This window comes from Leptonychotes weddellii, chromosome 13, assembly GCF_054177405.1.
Source record: "Leptonychotes weddellii isolate Sample4059 chromosome 13, ASM5417740v2, whole genome shotgun sequence".
In the NCBI taxonomy this organism is placed as follows: domain Eukaryota; kingdom Metazoa; phylum Chordata; class Mammalia; order Carnivora; family Phocidae; genus Leptonychotes; species Leptonychotes weddellii.
This window is the reverse complement of record NC_138381.1, coordinates 24,447,622-24,471,973: the sequence shown is the minus strand read 5'-3', so window position 1 is coordinate 24,471,973 and position 24,352 is coordinate 24,447,622. Positions and strand designations below refer to the sequence as shown.

The window sequence follows — 24,352 nt, the reverse complement described above, 5'->3', positions numbered from 1 at the left end:
TTGGCCTCATACAGAAGTCACTAACTACTGCTCTACCATACCACCTACTCCCTGGGGCCAGTGGCCTAAGGGCGCACACGTGAAAGTCAAGTTTCTTAGCCATGGGGTGCTGCTGCTGTCCGGGCCTGCAAGTGGGGGCTTCTACAAAGTCCACACTGACCCTGTGGCTGAGAGATGTGCGATAGTTCCAGCACCTCAAAGTGTGGCTGGTACACAGCAGGTGCTCACTGATGTGGGCTGAGTGAATGAAGGAGGCCACCGTCACTCACGCCTGCTTCACTCACTGTGGCAGTCTGTGCTTTCCCGGGTACATAAATTCCTGAGAGAATACAGGAAGCCATTTTGAGGATATTCGATAGTATCTTTTCTAGGTGACTGTTTAACATGCTAAACAAATACATTCTGGGTAGGACTAGTCACAAATCTTTATTAACAAATCATCGGGCAAATGCATACTGAGCTTCTACCATGTGCTACTCACTGAGAAACAAAACTGCTCAAGACCGTCCACAACAAACACTTATTATGGGATAGATTAACAACTTTATGATCATTTTCAACACTGGGAAGCCTAGTACTTGTTCAAATGCAGGGAGTTCAAATTTATCAACAGAGCCAGCCATTTTCTGTGCTTTTAGAACAGTGGGCTTACTTGGGCTTGTTTCTGACCAAAGACGAACAGTACAAATGGGCCTTTCTCCCTGCACTGGACTCAGCTGCTTTACTGGTTATATGTTTTCAGTTTGGTCGTGTTATGCTGCTGGGTTCTCTAAGACCAACTGGATGGCTCTGTGACAGGTTGACCACAACCAACTGCCAGTCAGAAAAGGAGGGACAACCAACAGAAGCCAGTCCAGGGGGAGGGGAGAAGGGCCCATAAGACACTGGCATAGGGCGGTTTCCATACTTAGTGTAAATCCTTAATTATGTGAGCTAAAGAGAGAACATGTTCACAGGACTAATACACAAGAGGAGAAATAGTTATCTGGAGATTTCCTCAGTGACCAGAAAATAAAATAGTGAATGGCAGGAATTTGAAAATTAACATACAGGGAGGGATCATGAGTGTGATGACTTTTCTGGACTTTTTCTTGATACTTCCTCTTTGTGCGCTTACATCAAAGGGCAGTAACGTTCTCAGGAGGATGCCGATCATTTTGACTGAGAAATGTGAACAAACACACTGTTCGTTCTGGAAAGACTAGAGTCACTATTTGCAAGGCTCCAACGATTCCCTCCAGAACCCTGGCCCGGCCTGCACTGTTCACACAGGGCCTTGCCAAATACTTCGTATCCAATGGTAGCTCTAGCTACGCTTTCTTGTTTCTACTTTTAATTTCTAAAATTAAATTTTGTGCAACCACATTTTCTTGAATAAATGTCAGTCAGGAGTAAATGTACTTTTTCTAAAAAATTTCCATGTTGCAGCTCTTCTGAAACTTTGTTTAAATCTCCCTTTTTAGGAATAGCCTCTTAAATGGTTTCGCTAGCATTATATGCACACAGGCACATGCCCTTGCACGGCTAGTCATGCGGACTGAGGCCAGGACCCAGGACACTAATGGGTCCTCTGTAGTCATAATACCGTATCAGCTGAGTCCTCCCCAGTAAGTTCCTGTCTTCCTTAAATTTACTTTGAGGGACCACAAAGAATATACCTAATCTTGGAATAGGAAATAATTCCTAAAACAGTAAGTAAAGGATAAAAGTTCTTTGTGTGATTTTTAAAAAATGCAAGTGTTAACAGAAAGTATCAGATCACTTAGCCCACCAGTTCCTGAAGTAGACCAACTTTATCAGCTTATAGCTGGCACCAAAAAAAAGATACTTTTATAGAGCATTCCCAAATCAGTCGTCTTTGGTCCATTCCAATGTGGTGATTTGTGTATCAAGAAAATCATATAAATACTAATTGTCAACCAGCATGGTTATCTCTGGGTACGTTTTAAAATAACCTCTGAACTCTCTCTGATCTTTCTAGTTTTATGCAGCATGGGCCCTCCCACAATGTCTTTTGTTCCTCGAGATCCTGAGCCCATTTTATTTTTGCTTTGTGACGGAAAGAGAATTAAAGTGCCCAGTGGGCTTTGTCATTTCTGCAAAGACTGTTCTTTAAGGAACTGTGTATTTTACCATCCTGTTTTAGAGAAGGCTTATGCAGAAGATACATACCAGTTTTTACTAAGATACCCAGCATGCCGACATTCTGAGCCCCACCAACATCATCCCTGCAATCCTAGAAAAGCATAAAGAAAGCATTTAGTTCGCTGTCTTCAGTTAGCTTGTCAACAAAACCCTACCAATTGACTGACTGATTAGGCTGGCATGGCCAGCTGTGATAGCATTATTTTTTCTTAAAATACAAGAGGGGAAAAGGGGGTAAATCGACATGGAACCGTATGAGGAAGCATGTCATTTGGAAAGGGAGGTGTCGAAAAGTGGAAGGTGTACAACAGATTAGTAATCCTAGTGGTCAAGCACAAAGAGCACATCTACAGTTCGTTTTTTCCACATGTACACCTGTCTCAAACAGATCATGGGAAAAACCATTCTATTCATCCGGCAGCTCTGAAGGTGAACGATCCAACTGCAGACCGTGAATGGACTACATTCGGAAGACAGCTCTGCTGCTCTAACACACTATCCTTACTTTCCAGCCAGTTGTCCCTCAAAGGTGGAATCAAGCCAAATCAGAATAATCAAGCCAAGATTCTCTGAGATTCACTTCACACTTGGGAGATAACAGATCAGTTAGAAAAGGTAGCTTCTTTTTCTAATTCTTACCCACAATAGAGATGAATATGCTTGGTTCACTGTGATGATAAACGCCAGGTAATAAAAATCCAAGGACTGGAAGGAATATCAAGAAAATCAATCCTTGGGGCCCCTGGGTGGCTTGGTTGGTTAAGCGTCCCACTCTTGATTTTGGTTCAGTCACGATCTCAGGGTTGTGAGATCGAGCCCTGCATTGGACTCTCCGCTGGGTGTGGAGCCTGCTTAAGATTTTCTCTCTCCCTTTCCCTCTGCTCCCCCTCACCCCCCCAAAAAAGAAAGAAAATCAATCCTGTCATCTTATGTCTTTATAGGACTTTATAGACAGGACTCATTCAGACCATGCCTGAAGAAAAGTCTTTTCCTCAAAAATCATTAATATCATTCAACAACAGACCTTGGAAATGAGTTTTAGAATATCAAAATCTTCATTCAAGGTCTAACTTAAAACCTTCCATTGCATCTAAACTTGCCCTAGTGAAGCGGCAGAGATGGGGGAGAGGGAGAGAAGGAAGAAGGGAGGTGGGAAAAAGTGGACAAGGGAAGGGAGAGAAAACCCGTCGTCTCTGGGGTAACAAGCAACCCTCCACGCAGCTGAACACTGCCACCACGTGCCCTTCCTGCCTCCCACCCTGTCCTCATACAGGAAACTCCTGGGATAAAGAATTCTGACGTCCCCACTTCTTCAAACACGCATTTGCCTAGGAAAGTCAGCTAAAGGCTTGCCAAAAGGAAAAGATGTGACCGAAAAGATGGCTTCTCAAAGCAACACCAAGTTTAGTGACTGTCCTGTTTGGGTTCAGGTGAGTGAGGAAGGAAGCGGACAGGGAAACGAGGAACACCGAGCTCTATCTGCACCATCACAAGTGAGGCAAGCGAGGGATCCACAATTTGTTTTGAAGGAAGTCCGGAGCCTTGAGTTCTACTTCTGGCTGGGCCACTCATTAGCTGTGGGAATTCAGGCATGGAGCTTTAGCTCTCTGGGCTCCAGCATCCCAGTCTATCAAATGACGAGGTTTGAACCGGACAACCTCCATGGTCCCTTCCAGCCTAATGCGTTGACTTCAGACTGAAAGATAAGCCTTGCCGTCTCCTTGCCACAAGGCAGTGTGCTTTTTTCTAGCTCTTTTCCCCTCTCGGCACACATAGAAAATAACATTTTCCCAGGACACTGGGGGAAAATGGCAAGGTGCTCCCGGCCAGAGGTCACCGGCTAGAGCTTCCAATTGTCCAGGTCCAGCCCTACCACTCAGAGGGCCGAGGCAATCAATATCTGTAGCTATCTGTGGCAGCTGACTGGGAAGTTCTTCCATAAAGCATGTACTAGGAAAAAGAATCAATAATGGCAGAATTCTGTCGGTATACGTTGTTCTCTGTATACGTAATATTCAAAAAACCTTAAATTTGTGTAGAGGTTTTCTTCACAAAGACATATACAGCACTTAATTGACTTGCATTTAGTGGTCTTTCGATTGTACACATATCTCACCACATTATGAACAATGTCAGAAGTGATCAAAATTTCAATTCTTTACAGGAGGATCACTAACCAGCTCTGGCAAGCCTGTTATAGGTACCCACTTACTACCATCCGATACCTGTAGTGAGAATCTGCCTGTGTTTCAAAGCAGTAACTCGAAGCTGGCTCTTGCCCGCATGACAGGTAAGCTCCGGGCATTTCCTGGGTTTTTCTACTTACATCTCCTATCATGACGGCCTCCTCAGGTTCATAGCCAGTGCCCCGCAATGCTTCCAAAAAGAACGTTTTCTCTGGTTTTCCCACGACTGTGGCTTTGGTGTCTGTGGCATACTCCAGAGCTGTCACGAATGGTCCGGGCCCCAGGGCGAGGCCGTCTTTCCTCTTGTAATACCTGGCTTTGTGGATTGCTATCAGAGGTGCCCCATCCAGGAGTAAGCTAGGGAGACAGAGAAAATGGAAACTGGCTAAAAGCAAGGCTTTTACAACTGGAAAAGAATGTCAGACTCACAAAGTGGTTTTATTCACACTCACGGAAACAAACAGTTTCTTATTAACTTTTAATGACTTGCTGTCTTCTAATGAATTCGCGAAGAACTGCTGGGAATTACACTCAGATATGCGAAAGAAAGGTGATAGATTATTAAATCTGGGATTGCTTCAACCTTTTACCTTTAGTGGTTTCAGACACTTTACCCAAATCACCAGGGAAAGAGAATGAAGAGAAGCAAAGCTAAATAAGACACTCGAGGGAAGAAGCTTAACTTAATGCGACAAGTTGTTTCAACCTTCCCTAATGGTAAGCAGGAGGCTCTGGAGCCTTTCACCGCACAACGCAACTGTGATGTGCTGCCATATTCGGCTAACTCCGGAAATACCTGGATTCCTCTTTTTCTACTCCAAAATGGAAGTTTCTTCCTAATTCAGCAGTTTAGAAGAGCACTCTACGAACACTTTCTCTTGTACCTTCACCTCTTTATTCCACCTCTAACTGCTTCAGGCCATCTTCCCTGAAAAACACGCCAACGAGGTTTAAGGGTCAGCCCAGGCTGTCAAGTCCCTTCCTTTGTCCCGATATAGGACACATGCCCTCAGACCAACCAGAAGGGCAACCAGAGTTTGAGAACCAAACTCTACATAAAGCTAAGGATCCTCATGACTGACTCAGGCAAAACATACGAACACAAATCCAAACAACCACACCAGCTTCCTCATACTCACCTCCCAAGCCCCATCCCCAAACACCTGCCCTCCGTCCCAACAGCGCAGCCTGCAGTTACTTGGCAGAAACAGCCGCACGCGTGTTCTCATCTAACGGCATGCGGGACAGGACAGATTTCTTAAGCTGCTTTTAACCGATGTAATAAATGATCTCACTAGCTTAATTTACTTTAAGTCATCTCCTTAGTTAAAATATTTAGTATGTCCATCGAGGAGGAATTCATCACATCTTACCCTTCACAATTATGAGTAATTAAGCGCTTGACTATGAAACTGCTAAATTATTCTTGTCAGTGGGCACAGAAATGCCTTCCTGTGGGAGATGCAGAATTCAGACATTTATGATTAAATATTTTATTAAGTAAAAACCATACTGGACTATTACAGGGCCTTATTGTTAGTTATTACGAATTGCTCACAGCACAGGATAGATCCTTCAAATGTACTCACTCATATTCATACAAATTTACTTCTTGAAGCAGATCTTGAAATCCAACTGTTAGGAAGCCTGATAAAGCCACTATGTTGGCCTTAAGGAACCACTGCTGATAGCAGTGAAATAATAATGGGTGATTTATCTACCCCACCCCGTCACCCCGCCCCCAATCCCATTTATTTGCTACTCTACCACGGAACTGGAATTCTTTATGCAACAGACCTCAAAATTGCTTTCCACTTATATAGCTAAACTAAAAACTCATTTGATTTAGCCTTGTTAATATTTTATTATATACTAACTGGGGATAAGACTTATCAGCTTGATTGATGTGTGTACTTTAACTCCCAGGCAGTACTTCAGTGCCTTCCCTGGAAGGGCTAAAACTGTGGGTTCCTCCACATTTCCCTAAATGGGAACTGGTTCTACACTCGGTTGGAGAGGACAGGCATCTCTCAGGGAAGTGCTTCCTGCTCCTACCCTCCTTCTCTGTGAAACATGGGCTTTACTGAATCTTTGAAGAGCCAAAAGGCATATTCAGGACGGACTGAAAGGTAAACGTGTTCTAGGACACAGACGAAAAGATTTTTTATAGTTAAACATTTAAAAAATATCAAAAATAGACACCCCAATACCTGAAGTGTTTTTACACTTCCTAGACAGGGCAACAAAGGGTCGTTGCTTTTGTTACAACAAGGAATCCATCAGCAGGAAGTCTGACAATTTTCTGTCTATATCTAACTATAAAACCACTGAGGTTCAAGAAATAAGAGGGAAAAAAAAGGCACAAAGAAGGCCTGATTCAAATATCTTTGCCTGTAAATCCCAGGTAGGCAAAGTAAAAAACCTGTACCAAGTCCTAACCAAGCAGGGCCATAATATGGAAATCCTAGGCAGAGCAGTGAGAGGAAAGCTAAGGGGATAACTTACATTCACGGCTACAAAACCGTGTTGCAAGGAACATCAGGTCCAACAATGCCCTGTCGTTGGCTGAAGAGATCATCCAGAGATGCTGGCCACAATCAGTCGCCCCACCAAGGAGAGCTATAACCCAGAGAACATCTGAAAACCAATCTAGTCCTCTTCCAAATGCACTATACTATCTTTCTAAATAACTTTTCTAGGAAAACAAACTTTTCATCATTTCCAAGGAAGATGGAGCATATGGAAATGAAATCACATGGCAGCTTAAATAATTGTCAGACATCTCCCGTATGTCCAACATCAAACTAGAGAGTCCCTTTTTTCTACCCCCCCAAATAATCACCCCCACCCATCTTTCCCATCTTGATATATTCACCCAGGTCCTCAAACCAGACACCTAGTAGCCATCCTTGGCTTCTCCCTTTCGCCCAGCCCCCTCACCCTTACTCATTAACATATCCAGTAATTTCCAATTCCAAAACAAAAATAATATCTCAAAACTGTCTTCCTCCCCTCCTGAACTTCTGCAAAGGTCTCCTAACCAGCCTTCCTGCTTTCTACTCTTGCTCCATTCTTCCAAGTCATTGTACAGGCAATAGTGGGAGTTTGAAAAGTACAGATGGGATCACATTCCTCCCCCACTCAGAAGCCCTCAACAACTTCTCACTGCCAATAGTATAAAACCCAAAGTTCTCACTGCAGCCTACATCTCCAGTTTTAAGTCACCTTCCCTATCGATGGTCGTGTGCCAGAGTCTCTTCCAACTTCTTAAAAACCACGTCGTTCTCTTGTGCTTCAGCCCACAACTCTTGACACAGCTCCCCATACTTTTCACATAGCTATCTTGTGCTCATTCATCAGGTCTCAGCGTCAATGTCAGCACAACAAAGAAGCATTTCCAACCTCCACATGTATATAGTAGACTTCCTCCTCACCTCTGATCTCTTCTCTCATCACCCTTTTTCCTTTGTATCACTTCCCATAGTTCATCATCCTTACTCAACTGTGATTGGTCTGTCTTCCTTGCTAGAATATAATTCTCACTATGCCCATCAGTTTTACTCATCACTGTATCTCTTACTTCCAAAACACAACAAAAAACCCCATGGCACTTCTCACTAAATGTTTACCGAACAAATTAATGGATGAAGCTCCATCTGTCTCAGTGTCCTGATATATGACACGAGGAGTGTTGCTTACCTTTCTGGGGAATAGAGAGGATATATGCAAACCTTTTCACAGTATCTGTCTGACGATAATGGCAATTATTCTTCTTCATAAATATAGGAAGTGTGGGATCTATGCTACTTAAAATAGGTAACAGCAAATCACCTCATATTTGTGGGCCTCGGTTTCTTATCAAATGGAAGAAGCTGAAACGGATCAGGGCTTTTCAATCTCAGCACAGCTAACATTTTGGACTGTAAAATGCATTGTTGTAGTGCCTGTCCCATATGCAGGAGGATGTTTAGCAGCACCCCCTGGTCTCTCCCCACTCACTGGATGACAGTAGCACCCTCTTCCCCAGTTGTGACTACCAAAAATGTCTCTAGACATTGCCAAATGTCCCCTGGGAAGCAAAAGTGTCCCTGGTTGAGAACCATTAAACTAGATGTTTGCCACAGCCTTGACACTCAATACATTTAAAACTAATACCAATCAACCTGAAAAACACAAACTATCAAAAGCTCAAATTAAAACAATAGTAAATCATGAAGTATATCAAAGGAAAATCTCATTAACAATGAACTGAAACCTTCAAAATATCTCCAAGGCCACACTGACACAGTAACTGTCTCATCAATAGCTGGCTATCTATTATCACCACCTTTTAGTACTGCGGTTGGGGTCCCAGATAGTATAATAAAGCAAGAGAAAGAAATGAAAATATAAAGATTGGCAGGGGAGAAGTAAAACTGTCATTATTTGTAGGTGACACAACTATCTATGTAGAAAATCTAATCCAAAAGACTCTACAAATAAATTATTAGAATTAGCAAGTAAATATAAGATCAGTAAATATGAGGTTAACACACAAAAACTCAATTATACTCCTATGTATTAGCAACACCACTTAAAAATGAAATTTAATGAAATACCATTTATAATAGCATCAAACAACACGAAATACAAAGATAAATATAACAAAAAGTCTAAGACCCATACTTTAAAAACCGCAAAACACTGCTTAAAGAGTGTAAAGATCAAACCTAAATAGTGGAGATATATTCCATTTTCGTAGACTGGACGAGACATCGTTGTTCATATGTAAATTCTACTCCAATTCATAGATATACCAATCACACTCCCAGTGGGCTTGTCTTGTGAGAACTGACAAGTTGATTCCAAAATTTATCTGGAAACTCAAAAGATGCAGAATGGCCAAGACAATCTTAAAAAAAAGTTAAAGCTGAAGAATGTACACTACTGGATAGTAAGACTTATTATAAAGCTACAGCATGTGAGACAGTATGGAACAGCATAAATACAGATAAAGAATCTAGAAACAGAGCCTCACATCTACAGTCACTTGATTTATGTCAAAAGCAGCAATTCTATAATAGAAAGAATGGGTCTTTGCAATAAATGTTGCTGAAAAACTGGGTATCTGTATAAAAAAAAGAACTTTTATCTCACATAATTCACAAAAATTAATTCAAAATAGACTTTAGACCTATTTATCAAAGGTAGTATAATAAAGCTGGTAGAAAAAAAAACCAGGAAAATATCTTCATGACTGTGGGGTAGGCAAAGATTTCTTAAGCAGAACAGAAGAAAATATTGACAAATTGGACTCCATCAAAATCAAGAACTTCACGTTTTCATACTATTAGCATTCTCTATATTCTATAGAGTATTCTCCTACTACGAACAGAGGTGAACCACAGACAGGGATAAGACAGCTGCAATACATATATCCAACCAACGACTTGTATATATAACAAATAAAGAGCTCCTACAGATCAATAAGAAAAATACAACCCAATCAGAAAAGGCAAAAGATTTGAATGGGCACATCACAAAAGTTGTCCAATGGCCAATAAGTATATAAAAACAACATTACTCATATGGGAAATACAAACTGAAACTCAGTAAGGTATCACCAAATAGAATAGCTACAATTACATGGAATGGCAAGAAACTGGTCAGAATGGGGAGCAAGTGGAACTCTCATTGATACAGCCAGTGGGAAAGTACGACTTGGTACAATCACTTTGGAAAAACTGTTTGGCAATATTTACTAAATCTAAACAAGTACTTACCCTATTTACCCAGTAATTTCATTCCTAGGTACAGACCCGAGAGAAATGAGTGCATATGCTACCCAAAGACATGTAGAGGAATATTCGTAGCAGCTTTATTCATAACAGCCCAAACTGGAAACAATCTAAATGCCCATTAATAGTAGAATAAATAAATTGTGGATTGGACTACCGCACAACAGTGACAACAATAAAAAAAGAAGAAACAAAACAGAGACTGAGTACTGCTACATGCAACTTGAGTAATCTCAAAATCAGACAAATATGCTACAATTTTATGATTTCATTCACATGAAGATCAAGAACTGGCAATATTGACAGCAATCATAGTGGTGACCGTAAGGAAGGGGTTGTGTGGACTGGGATGGGGGCCTTCTGGAGTGCTGTAGATGTTCTGGCTCTTGATCAGAGTGGGGGTTATACAGGCATATCTACGTGTAAAATTTTACAGAGTCACAGACTAACAATTTGTATACTTTACTGTGCATGTTATACGTCAAATCAAAAAAATCAGTATAATATATTTATGTGATTTACTCACCAGAAGCTTTTATTTGGAATAGCAAGAGCTGCCTTGACCATAAAAGAATCTCCCCAATTGATTAAAAAATAAGAGTCATTAGTGACTGATAATCAACTCAATTCTGTATTCTGATTTTCAGATTGTCATAATAAGTTGTCCTCCTGCCTATACTAATGGCATGCTTTACATAACTCAAGTTCTTAAGTCTTAAACAATTTCTTATTTCCCAAGTGTTTTTATAGTCTGGACTTTAATTTAAAAGTAGTCAAAACAGGAAAAGCCCACAGAAATATTATTTCTACTTTAGGCCCTGCTGCCACATTGTTCTGGAATTCCTCATGCCCAGGGCTCTAAACACCTAGAAAAAATTCAGGAGTTCCTGTCCAAATGCACTAATAACTGAGCCCATTACTGTTGATTTTTTCTTCCCTTTCTAAGGAACTGAATATACTGGCGTAATCAAAACATTTTATTTTTTCTTGAGATAGGGAAAAGAAAGCAATTCAACACTGAACAGAGACCATTTATGGTGATGAGGATCTCCTTCCCAAAACCAAAAAACCCCCTAATTTTTGCACACCTCTAAGACTTTGGGAGCATTCCTGCACCTGGCAACAATTACAGAAAAGAAGTCATTAACAAAGTTTCAAAACATTATTATTAAGTAGCCTTCATCTCTGCATTTAACTGTGAAAGTTGTGGTGTCATTTACCTTCAGTTACAATGACATTTTAAGAAGCTCTTCTAGAAGCTGTAGGACAGCTGCTCTTAATTTAGGGAAACAAAACAACAAAAAAACACTTTAATTTTTCCTAGGTTAAGCAATTCTCTACGGTTTTCCCCCCAAATTCCTTTGACCCAGCAACTATATACTTCTGAAAACAATCTTAAGGCATAAACATAAATACAGTTTAAAGAAACCTGTTTTCATTTTTCAAAAACTCACTTCAAAATCCTGGAAATAACCAACAGGAAGCAGATGACTTCACAGTGTATTGCACTTTTTAAAGTGGAATATGCTGTGGGAATCAAACATGTTCTGGAAGACTATTTAAGAATATAGAAAAACATGCACAACAAATTGTGGGGTTTTTAAAAAGCCAAGTGACCACATAGTATATATACATTCTCATTTTTAACTAGTATTTATGTGCATGGAAACAAACAAGCTATGTGCTAGCATGTTACCTGGTGCTCTAACAGCAGGATTACAGGTAATTTTGTTTCTTCTTTTCCTTTTTGAGCATTTAAACTTTCCCACAATGAAGACATATTACTTTTGCGCTGATTTTTTTTTTAGTCTTGTGACTAAGTTCAAGTTAAGTTATTAAGTGATCTGTTTGCCCAGCAGCCTTTCTCCTAATAGAGATCAGCAAACTCAATTATAATTGGTCCATTACTAAAATGCTCAAGCTTTGGGTTTCTAACTCAGGTCAGCAGATGAAAACAGACCTTGCTACAAGCAAGTACTACAGCTGTGAAAATGAATCAGCTGGAGCTATGGATATTCATGGTGATGAATCAAACAATACTACCAGGGGATAAAGCAAACCGATAAAGTATAAAACACATAAAATAATACTACATATTGTTTAGGGATACCTACCATATGTGATAAGTATAAAGAAATATATGACAATGATAAACACAGAATCATAACCATGATTACTTTGGGGTCTTGGGCGATAAAATAGGGGAAGGATATGCAGGGGATATCAAATGTGCTGATAATTTGTATTTCTTAAGCTGGTTGATATTACTCTTTGTATCTTTTAGTATTAGATAAAAGGGGAAAAGCTACCCATGGCTCTTAGGATTTGGATGTCTTCTAGAATCCAAATCCAAATCATGTCTGTTCCCTATAGCTGGTTCTTATCCTTCCCCAAAATCAATTCTTTAAATTCAGGTTTCTCAATTTCATTCAGACATTTAAGACACATTTGTAGACAGACTGTACTATGCATTTGTGTGTGTGTGCGTGGGGGGAGGGCTACCCATTCAAAACACAGTAAATAAGGGGCAGTGTAATGTGGAAGGTTGATATATCTGCCTGAGGGCAATATGCCCCCGAAGCTGTTATTCAAGGCAGCTATGCAACGGGGTTTAAAATCCAATGCTTGTTCTCATTATCAACCTGAATAGTAATTTAACTAATCGGTGGTTCATTTGAGATGTCTGTATTTGACACACACAATCCAAACAGCTGTAGTCACTGGTTGGAAGGCATAGTCTCTGTGGAGACATCAATATGCAAAGAAGGGCAAGACCTAAAATCCTTCTGTTAATTCTCCACCCAGCTGTTAAGTGCATTTGTGAAATTAGAGTTGACCTATAAGTGCACTGTAATGCTTTAAAATGTAGTGTTTAAAAAAATCAATATGGTTAGGGAAGTGTACTAATTAGACAGCATCCGAGCAATTACAAAGTCAGTATTATGTCAACATACATTTTTATTACCCTGAGTCTAGTGTTCATCTAAGACAGAGACCTCCCAACTTCCTATTAAATATGTCCTTCCCAAATTACCAGCTAAAATCAATCAATACCCTCTCCTTGAATTCTGTGGTTAGAGAAATGGATAAAAGGTAGTGGGTTAAGTTCAGAAGTAAGAAATCATAGCAGGTTCTCCATTTCACATAAAAACTGATTTTGGCATAGTGGTAAACCTTACTTAAGGAGCAGTTAGATAATCCATCCCCCAACCCCCAACCCAAGAAGCTAAAGTAGGATAACTGAAGTAGGTAAAGCAAAAGGAATTTTAATACCATATACCCCAAAGTATATCTTCAAGCAATATGGCACAGCAATAGCTCTTCAGGAAATACAGTAAATGGATACTGAACAACTATAAAAAGTGAGTTTGTTCCTTTTAAACAAAGGCTTGACTACCACACTGACTAATAAGGGAGTCACAAATAAAAGTGCATTATGTAGCCATAGTTTCCATTAACCAAGGATCTAAAATAAATGTTCATACCAAGAAAAAAGGAGGCTGTTCCCAAAGTGCTATTTTTGGCCACAAATATTTCCAAGATCAACAGCAAATAATGTGCCCAGATGTGTGAACCCTGTAGTGAGTTTTAAAGTTTCCTACAAACATTCTGATTTTTGGACATCTACACCAAGAAATGAATTCTACATCAAGTATACATTAGAATCATTCTAGTAGATCTTCGTACTGGTAAGAAGATGATGTTTTTATGGCATTCTTTGTAACTAAGCACCAAAAATTTACCAAGCCGTTAAAAAATTTTTTTAAACAAGTTCAATATGCAATATTGATGCAATATTTAGAACTACATAACTTGTCATAAATTGAAAGGCAAATTATGCTGGTTTAATGGTGTGACAAGAAGTAAAAGATGAAAAATGAAAAATCTATGAAAAATGAAAAATCCAAGGGAAAAAAATCAATCTCACTCTAGAGCATATTTGCGGATAAATTCTGATCCAATTTATCTTAAGTGTGAGAACCAGGATGCTGTCTTCCCTTTGAAGCAGCCAGTGAAAAGTTCATGTAACTAAAATGGACACACAAATGAAGATTTAGAAATTTTCGGTTGTATTTCCCCACGTTTCTACCAGCAGCCATTAGAACATCTCCAGTTAAGATACCCCAAAGGCCAAACAGCCCCAACCTAAACTTATCACCTCCTGAACCCCAAACAGGGAGTGCTCTCTGTCACATGTGCTCAGGTTAGAAATGTGGACATCCGCCTTGACTCGCTGGTCTTCCTTACTCCCTAAACCCAACCATCCATCAAGTCATGTCAACACTACCTGAATCTGCTTCTTCATTCCTACTGCTACCAGCCCAGTTCAGACTACCATTATCACTTATCAAATAATTTCTTTGAAAGTGTGGTCAAATGTGTCAACTTTTCTCTATACCCTAGATTATCACTGGAGGAAGAAATCACAAGTATTGTTTTTGGAGCGTTAACCAGGATGATACACCTTCCTTCAGAGAATAGCTTAGTCAGTGAAGAATCACAGGGATGATAATAAAAGATAAAACTGAAACTATGCTCCACAGGATTAATGACGTTAAAACAAGCAGAAAAGTTTAAAGCTTGCTTTTCAGAGAACTGTTGCTCCCTCATCAGCTATTACCTCTTTTCAGACCCCACCAACATATACTAGCTGTCTCTACAAGAGCCTGGACTCAAGGTCATCTGATATGGTTCCAGCCTACGAACAAGCAAAGCCCAGCATTCCTTCCCTGAGATAACGAGCCCAAGACCCCATTCAGTTTATACCAGCTCTCAGAGCATGCCCATAGCCCCTTTGTCCCAAGATAAACTTCTGACATCAGAGGCTGAATTTTGCCTCATTCTGGTGTTAAATCTCCACCACAAAGTGAACATGGGATGTTACATCTATGTTTGCTGAATGATCACGCTCCATATTTTCTCATGAATAGTCATATAGTTTCCCTACCCTTTTCATCAATATGTATGTAATCTCAACCCCTCTGATTATAAGACACTTGTTTTCTCCCCCTTTGAGAAGGCAGATTGGAAGCTTGTCCTCCAGTCTCTTCCTTTGGCTGCCTCTCAAATAAACTCTTTCCTTGCTGCAAACCTGGTGTCTCAGTGATTGGCTTTTCTGCCCACCAAGCAGATGGACTTGGGCTCCATTACAAAATTGCTAACTCCGGAGTTGCAATTTTATTATGAATTTCTGCCCCAGGATATTGATTCTATAAACAAGAAAAACCCCAATGATCATCACATTTTAACATATTGATTATTTTTTAAAAACTTAGCAAGATAGTAATAAATATGATTTAATGTTGATCTTGAAGACGTCTATCCTCATGTACAATTTGGGTGGCCAGAAAGTAAAATATATCTATAACCTTTCATGACAGAGACTCAGGAAGGGAAGAGAGGAGCATATGATCAGAAGAAAAACAAATAGCTAAAGACTTACCGGAATGCTTGATTCAGAATTTGATAATGAAAATGTTCTGGTGCCAATCCTATGACCACAGCATTTGGATCACTTGTTTGTATTCCTGGGAATGGAAAAAATATGTTAATTGTTGAAAAATGTAATTAGCAGTAATAATACATTTTATAATAAAATAGCTTTCTTTAGTCAATCAAATACAAATTTTTGCTGTAGCCATAATCTGAAATTTAAGAGATTATTCTGTCCAATGTACTTTGGCGGTATAAGCAATACTTAAAGAAAATAGTTTTTTTTTTTTACATTTTTCTAGTATTTCTGCATATTCCTTTTGCATGGTGTTACAACTACTTAGTAACTAGAAGATCTCAACGGAAACTTGCAACTTGATGTTCTCCAACAAGTGACAATTTCTAACTTTTAAAAGCTTTACTGATTACAATCAACAAGAACAGCCGTGAGTCCTCTATGAGCTATCAGATCAATAGCAACTGATGAGGGCCTAAAAGTCTAAGAGGCAAGGGAAATTAGACTTTCTAATTGACACAGCTGAGGTTAACACATTCATGATAAATAAGGAGTGCACTGTAGATTCTACAGTTTTCTACTTAATGCCTAATCCACTTTCAGTTCCACAAATATTATTCTGTCATTAAAGCATATTTTAAGGCTTTGGTATCTGGTAACAGAACTTCAGATATGACAATCAAACAAGTATATTCACCATCACAGTTATTAAAGGTCCAATTAAAGGTTCTGCAGATTTTCTATATACCAATTCCTATTTGCCTCTCTCACTGCCTGCCTTGAAGCATCCTCATCATAGATTCCATCAAAATGTGAGGGGAAGAAACAGAGCAGATACCCGGATTTCCAATTTCCTCCTTCCTAGTAGCCACAAGTACTGAGTAGTTCAGAAATGGTAGTGTGCCACCACTGAGCATCGGCTGTCACTGCTTCTAGGCCTTTGCAGTGGAAGATCTAGATAATGTGTATTTTTTAAGAGAGAACAAGGGAGTTGATAATGATCTAATTCAAAATTAGTAATCCATGGCTTTTTTGATTTTTATATTCGTATCTCTTTGCATTTACACATAAAATCGTGGGTACTACCAATACTAGCGTAATTACTACTTTGCTTTATCCGATATCTCTAATTTAAAAATAATAACTAATTACTACATTACTAATAACACTAAGACTACTGAACGTAGTTTAAGATTTCTTTGCAGTTTTTTAAAATTAACATATAATATATTATTGGTTTCAGAGGTACAGGTCTGTGATTCATCAGTCTTATAATACCCAGTGCTCATTATATCACATGCCCTCCTTAACGTCTATCACCCAGTTACCCCATCACCCTACCCCCCTCCCCTCCAGCAACCCTGTTTGTTTCCTATGATTAAGAGTCTCCTATGGTTTGTCTCCCTCTCTGGTTTCATCTTGTTTTGTTTTTTCCTCTCTTCCCCTATGATCCTCTGTTTGGTTTCTTAAATTCCACATATCAGTGAGATCATATGATAAGTGTCTTTCTCTGACTGACTTATAACGCTTAGCATAATATCCTCTAGTTCCATCCACATTGTTGCAAATGGCAAGATTTCATTTTTTGATGGCTGAGTAGTATTCCATTGTATATATATATACACATCTTACTTATCCATTCATCTGCTGATGGACATCTGGGCTCTTTCCATAGTATGGCTGTTGTGGACATTGCTGCTAAACATTGGGGTGCAGGTGCCCCTTCGGATCATTACATTTGTATCTTTGGAGTAGATACCCAGTAGTGCAATTGCTGAGTCATAGGGTAGCTCTATTTTCAACTTTTTGAGGAACCTCCCCATACTATTTTCTAGAGTGGCTGCACCAGCTTGCATTCCCACCAACAGTGGAGGAGGGTTCCCCTTTCTCCGCATCCCTGCCAACATCTGTCGCTTCCTGACTTGTTAATTTTAGCCATTCTGATTGGTGTGAGGTGGTATCTCATTATGGTTTTGATTTCTATTTCCCTGATGCCGAGTGATGTTGAGCATTTTCTCATGTGTCTGTTGGCCATTTGGATGTCTTCTTTGCAGAAATGTCTGCTCATGTCTTCTGTCCATTTTTTATTGGATTCTTTGTTCTTTGGGTATAGTTTGATAAGTTCTTTATAGATTTTGGATACTAGCCCTTTATTCGATATGTCCTTTGCAAACATATTCTCCCATTCTGTCGGCTGTCTTTTGGTTTTGTAAACTGTTTCCTTTGTTGTGCAAAAGCTTTTTATGTTGATGATGTCCCAATACTTCATTTTTGCCTTTGTTTCCCTTGCCTTTGGCAATGTTTCCAGGAAGAAGTTGCTGTGACCAAGATCTCAGAGCTTGCTGCCTGTGTTCTCCTCTAGGATTTTGATAGATTCCTGTCTCACATTTAGGTCTTTCATCCATTTTGAGGCTATTTTTGTGTATGGTATAGGAAAATGGTCCAGCTTCATTCTTCTGCATGTGGCTGTCCAATTTTCCCAACACCGTTTGTTGAAGAGACTGTCTTTTTTCCATTGGATATTCTTTCCTGCTTTGTCAAAGGTTAGTTGACCATAGAGGTGAGGGTCCATTTCTGGGTTCTCTATTCTGTTCCACTGATCTCTGTGTCTGTTTTTGTGCCAGTACCATACTGTCCTGGTAACTACTGCTTTGGAATAGAGCTTGAAGTCCGGAATTGTGATACCACCAGCTTTGCTTTGCTTTTTCAACATTCCTTTGGTTATTCGGGGCCTTTTCTGGTTCCACACAAATTTTAGGATTATTTGTTCCAGCTCTATGAAAAAAGTTGATAGTATTTTGATAGGTATTGCACTGAATGTGTAGACTGCTCCAGGTAGCATAGACATTTTAACAATAATTGTTCTTTCAATCCATGAGCATGGAACGTTTTTCCATTTCTTTGTGTCTTCCTCAATTTCTTATATGAGTGTTCTATAGTTTTCAGAGTACAGATCCTTTGCCTCTTTGGTTAGGTTTATTCCTATGTATCTTATGGTTTGGGTGCAATTGTAAATGGGATCGACTCCTTGATTTCTCTTTCTTCTGTCTCATTGTTAGTGTACAGAAATGCAACTGATTTCTGTGCATTGATTTTATATCCTGCCACTTTGCTGAATTCCTGTATGAGTTCTAGAAATTTTGGGGTGGAATCTTTTGGGTTTTCCACACGAGTATCGTGTCATCCCTTTGCAGTGCTTTTATCCTTAGAATTTATCCCACTATGAACAAACCATCAAAATACTGTATTTTAAAGTCACTTGAAGTAACTCTTCTCTGAGTGGATACGTCACCAACTTGATAGAGAATTAAATTTATTTGTTTCAATTTGATTTTGGTTTTCAGGGACTGGCTTGGTTTTTACTTTTTAATTGCATTTTAAATATGCAAAATATTTACATGGTTCCAAAGGAAACGCTATAAACAAGGTACTTGTGGAGAAGTCTTGTCTCCTAATCCCTTTCTTCCTTCCCCCCCCTTTAGATAACCACTTTTCCTAGTTTCCCCTTTATTCTTCTTTAGCTTCCTTTCACAAATATAAGACAAACACATATCCATTTCTCTCTCATATTCTTACACAGAAAATATGTAAGGTTTTCTACACCCTCCTTTTTCACTTAATATACCCTATGAAGACCACTCCTTATCAGGAGATAGAATTTGCCCTTACTTATTTTTCAGCTACAAGGCATTTTGTTCTGTGGACATATCACAGTTTAAACAATCAGTCTCTTCCAATGAACATTCGGGTTGTTTCCAATCTTTTGTTATTTCAAATAAGTCCATAATGAACAACTTTGATCGCATGCCATTGTGTATTTTTGTAACTATCTCTTAGGGATAGGTTCCTACAAGTGGCAGTTCTGCTTCACATGCAATTTTGCTAGCTATTGCCAAATTCCTCTCCATAGGAGGTGTACCATTTTATATTCCTGTCAGCATTCAGATCCTTTTAATAAATGTATTTTCTGTTTAATTCAGCTGAAGTTGGCTTCTGTTTCTTACAAATAATAATTCTGCTTGATACACTGTTCTATTTCCTGATAGGACAAGTTTTGAGGTTCTGCCTAACAATATATTCACGCTGAATTTTCCTAATCATTATTTGTAAAGCCATCCTATGGTTTTATAATGAGGTATTTATACCCATTTTTCTATATTGTGTCATTTCACTCTGTCATTTATAAAAAGAAGTAATGTGGCAAAGCTTCATAAAAACAGGATATTTTCCCAGAGTTTGTTTATTTTTCCAAAGAAAAAACAGTTTTATTTTATTTTATGGTCATTGCAAAAACTTCACATGATACAGAATGGTATCTGTTTTTTTCACAATATTATTAAGATTTATTCATCAGCCTTGAAAGCCAAGCCCATCATAAATATAAACTGCTCATAATCAATCATTTATAAGTGGGATCAGATTAATTCTATTAACAAAAACTGAAATAAAATGTAAGATTCCAACATATCTCATTTAACCAAATTAATACAGTGGCTCCTGGATTGAGGATTATAATACACAAAGTGATTTTGGCCTGTTTTTTTCAAACTGTGGGCCATGATCCATGAGCAGATGTGAAGCTAATGTGGACGGCTCTAAGCAGCATCAAATTCAAACAAACAATAAAGTAAACCAGATAGAAAATAGAGTACCTCTCATACAGTAAGAGTAAGTATTGTTTAACACACATAAACACAAGTATATATCTACTGGGTTACTATATTATGTGTGCATATTGTGGAGTATAGTCAAAACAGGTTTGAGAAACATAAATTTAGATTAAAACTATCTGTTGACCATTTCAATAATAATAAGAGGAAATCTGACAAAAACACCTGTAAACGTCCAGTTTTAAGAATGATTTATAAGCGAATATGAAGAACCAATTTCTGTATATTTCCTCATGTCCCCTACCTTTGAAATCAGGGAGCGCCCGATCATCCACTAGCAGCATGGGTCGAACCTGTTTCTGCTCTACTAAATTTCTGGCTGCAGTCAGCGAAGTGAATATTTCATCTTCAGAGATATCAAACTCCAATTTTTTCAACCTATCCAGTAGGTCTTGCTTGCTCTCTTTGGTAGTATTGGTCACAAACCTAACTATTACAGAAGCACCGCGTAACCTGGGAAAGTCAAATTCAGATGTCAATACGCAGCTTTTACACTCTAGCCCCATAAAACCTAATTTGTTAGCACTTGCCAGAGGTCAGAAAATGAAGAGTAAGTCACCAAGTAAATGTTTTTATGGCCATTAAGCTTTTTTTTTTTTTGTAACCTACCCAGATTTTTACCAATCATCCACACCCTGCGGACCGCTTCATCTCCAAAGGCTGCAATGTCTAATTGTAAAAGCTATGTATGTCTATCTTTCTAAGGGCCTTCTATAACTAAATTTTACCACAGGGTTTTAGTAAAGAAGTGAAAAAAAAAACAAAGCTTATTAAACCACTGTACTCACAGATTATGAGAGAGAAAGTTATCTTAGAGATTATCTACTAGTGCAACCTTCACTTAAAGATGGGACAACAGGGCGCCTGGGTGGCTCAGTTGGTTAAGCGACTGCTTTTGGCTCAGGTCATGATCCTGGAGTCCCTAGATCGAGTCCCGCATCGGGCTCCCTGCTCAGCAAGGAGCCTGCTTCTCCCTCTAACCCTCCCCTCTCTCATGTACTCTCTCTCTCATTCTCGCTCTCTCAAATAAATAAATAAATCTTTAAAAAAAAAAAGATGGGACAACAGAAGCCAGGAGGAGTTAAGCGACTGCTCAGCTCTGCACAGCTGGGTGGCAGCAGAGCCCAGATGGGAACTTGGATCTATGTGCTGGTACAGCTTCTGATCTACATTAAGAGAACAGAGGACACTTCAGGATGTTTACTCCTTCTTCGCAGTCAATGAGAGACTGGCTAAACCCTCACATGTTACTAAGTTAATAAACAGAAACTATCTGGAACGCTCAAAGAAACATTCCAGTTGTACAGACTGAAATGTGTTTTCCCCCTGAACTATCCACATACAGGATTGTTTTGATTCCGTGAGCTGCTTCTGGAACCTAAACTAGCAATCAGGTACCAGAGAGAGAATTCATGATAGTCTAGCTTTCTTTAAAAATGGAAATTATTTTCTTAGACCTCCAGTATTTTAATCCAAAATCTACAAATAATCTCAATTTAACCGCAATTTAAAATTTTATATCAATACCCTGTTGCTTTTTATTTTATGCCTGTCTCGAATGGATGCAAAACATAACAGCACTAACCACAATTTAAAATAAGCAAGCAAATAAATCAGAAAAAATATTTTTAAGTATTCACCCAAAGAACATTAAACACATTTGCATGATTAAATGGTTCACTGTCATCATGATTATCTGTATAATTTCTGTGTGATAGCTTTTCTGAAAAACACATTAAATTTGGTGATTTATCTCTCAAAAGAAACTGATTACTTCAACATAACTACCATCAACATAATTAAAAATGAACAAGTGCAAGTATGGAAATTACCACATCACTTTTAATGAGCATTTTTAAAAAAACTTTTCTTTTGACTTGTCCTTCAACTTCCCTTAGTCTCTTTTGTTTCCATAGAAACCCAAACCAGCAGTGACAGAGTACAGTGATTTCTTTGGGACGGAAAGCCCTGAGCAACAGTAAGAGAAGAGTGTGTAGAGTCCTGTTCCCTCCAGACTGGCAGGCTCACAGTTTACTGAGCAACTCAAGAGATGTCATCCACTGTTCACCAGAAATAAAAAGATTTTTCTTTTGACCCAGAGTAGAAAGCTCATCGTTAAAGCAGTAAAAGCTCTTATCTAATAGGAGAATAGACTGAACAACAGGCATCCTTTTCCCTAGAAAGCCTACCTAGGAGAGAAACCGTGTCAAGAGAAAGTCCAACCCTGCAACGGATTTTCTTTTGGCTTTAAACATGTTGTCCACCTATAACGAATATCGTTACGAAACTGACAGATTCCAACTGAAGCCTACCAGATATACAAGCCTCTTCATGTTTATTGATTCCCCAAATGGCAAATAAGCTCCTTGAGACTACAAAGTCTGTGTCAATCTTTTGCTCTAATACCTAGCCCTGTGACACTGATCACTACATTTGCTGAATAACGTTATACTATGAATATTTTAAGGTGGGAAAATGAGAAGCACCACATGCTCAGTATTGCTGGTTTTTGAAAATTTCCCTAAATTATTTAAGGACGAAAGTACTTAGTAACATTAATAGTTCTGTCATATTGATGAGTATTTTCTTCAAAACTCAGAGGCAAACACTCACACTCGGTTCACTTTGACAGACTTTTCCCATATCCCCAATTTGTATGTTGACTTGTGTTAAGTGTTGTAGTTGATACATCAGAAATAGAAGAGCTCAGTCAGATGGCCAGAGATGCTTCTGGAAGCACCAGCACGTTGTCTGCCCAAGGAGGACCCCAACTCCAGTTCAAACTTTTGTGGCGGGTGATGGTAGTACTGGAAAAACTATGTTTGTGAAACGTCATCGGACTGGTGAATTTGAGAAGTATGTAGCCACCTTGGGTGTTGAGGTCCATCCCCTCATGTTCCATACCAACAGAGGACCTATTAGGTTCAACGTATGGGATATGGCTGGTCAGGAGAAATCTGGTGGGCTGAGAGATGGCTATGACATCCAAGCGCAGTGTGCCATGGCTGATGTCATGTCAAGGGTTACTTACAAGAATGTGCCTAACTGGCATAGAGAGCTGGTACAAGTGTGTGAAAACATCCCCACTGTGCTGTGTGACAACAAAGCGGACCCTGAGGACAGGACAAGTAAGGCAAAATCTATCGTTTTCCACCGAAAGAAGAACCTTCAGTACTATGACATTTCTGCCAAAAGTAACTAGAGCTTTGAAAAGCCCTTCCTGTGGCTTGCTAGAACACTAAGGGGAGACCCTCACTTGGGGTGTGTCGCCATGCCTGCTCCTGCCCCACCAGGGGCTGTCATGGAGCCAGCTCTGGCAGCAGAGCAGAAGACGATCTAGAGGCTGCTCAGATACCCACTCTCCCGGATGAGGACGATGACCCCAGAGAAAGTGTAGCTGGAGCCCAGCATCAGAAGTCTAGTTCTAGAAGCAACTGTCCTGTGATGTTGGTGGTGCAGTGTGCCTGCCACTTTATGATCTAGCTGAGCAGAACAAGTGCTTCATCTTTGGGATGCTGAAGGAAACGAATGGGCTTTGGAATGTGGTTGTCTAAAAAGTACCTTCGTTTTTTGGACCTGCATATGTAGCTGTTTTGGAATGCAACTGTTCCCCTCCTGAGTTTCAGATATGAGACTGCTATAATCCCATCACAATATCCAGTGGTGAAATCTCATCTGTCATTGTCATTCCCATTCCTTTTCATTTAGAATCAGAATAAAGTTGTATTTCAAATTAAAAAAAAGGAAGAAAGAAATGTAAGATAGTCTCTAACCTTCAAAAGCACTAAATTTAGTTGATAGAAACAAATATAAAATTTCAAGTCTCTCGCTAAATTTTACTCAAGCAGTTGCACACTCAATGTTAGATTCTGGGTGAAGGGGGAGCAAGGAGAACTATGCCTTTGTGTATGTGTGCGTTTCATTTTGTGATTCCAGGATTCATTTGTGATTTTCCAATGCTATTTATTCCATACTTTAGAATCTTAAGTTTTCATTCCCAAATTTACAATACTGACTTAAAGACAGACACACACACAAAGAACAAAAAGACTAGATCAAAAGGCCAAACCTAATAAAGGTTTAGAAAACAGTGTTTGCAGGATATTACTTTGCATACATCTTCTA

At 39.2% G+C, this 24,352-nt stretch overlaps 1 protein-coding gene and 1 pseudogene across 2 annotated transcripts in view; one reads left to right on the top strand and one right to left on the bottom strand.

Moving 5' to 3' along the window:
* HDHD2 (haloacid dehalogenase like hydrolase domain containing 2) overlaps positions 1–24,352 on the bottom strand; it is a 35,724-nt gene that overhangs the window by 3,237 nt on the left and 8,135 nt on the right. For both annotated transcript variants that reach the window (XM_081801323.1, XM_081801324.1), the window contains exons 3-6: positions 20,472–20,675; positions 15,552–15,636; positions 4,472–4,688; positions 2,173–2,236 (exon numbers count right to left, since the gene is read on the bottom strand). In XM_081801323.1, the coding sequence (XP_081657449.1) occupies positions 2,173–2,236; positions 4,472–4,688; positions 15,552–15,636; positions 20,472–20,675 (570 nt within the window). The remainder of the gene's footprint in view (positions 1–2,172; positions 2,237–4,471; positions 4,689–15,551; positions 15,637–20,471; positions 20,676–24,352) is intronic.
* LOC102740603 (GTP-binding nuclear protein Ran pseudogene) lies at positions 23,229–23,710 on the top strand (annotated as a pseudogene).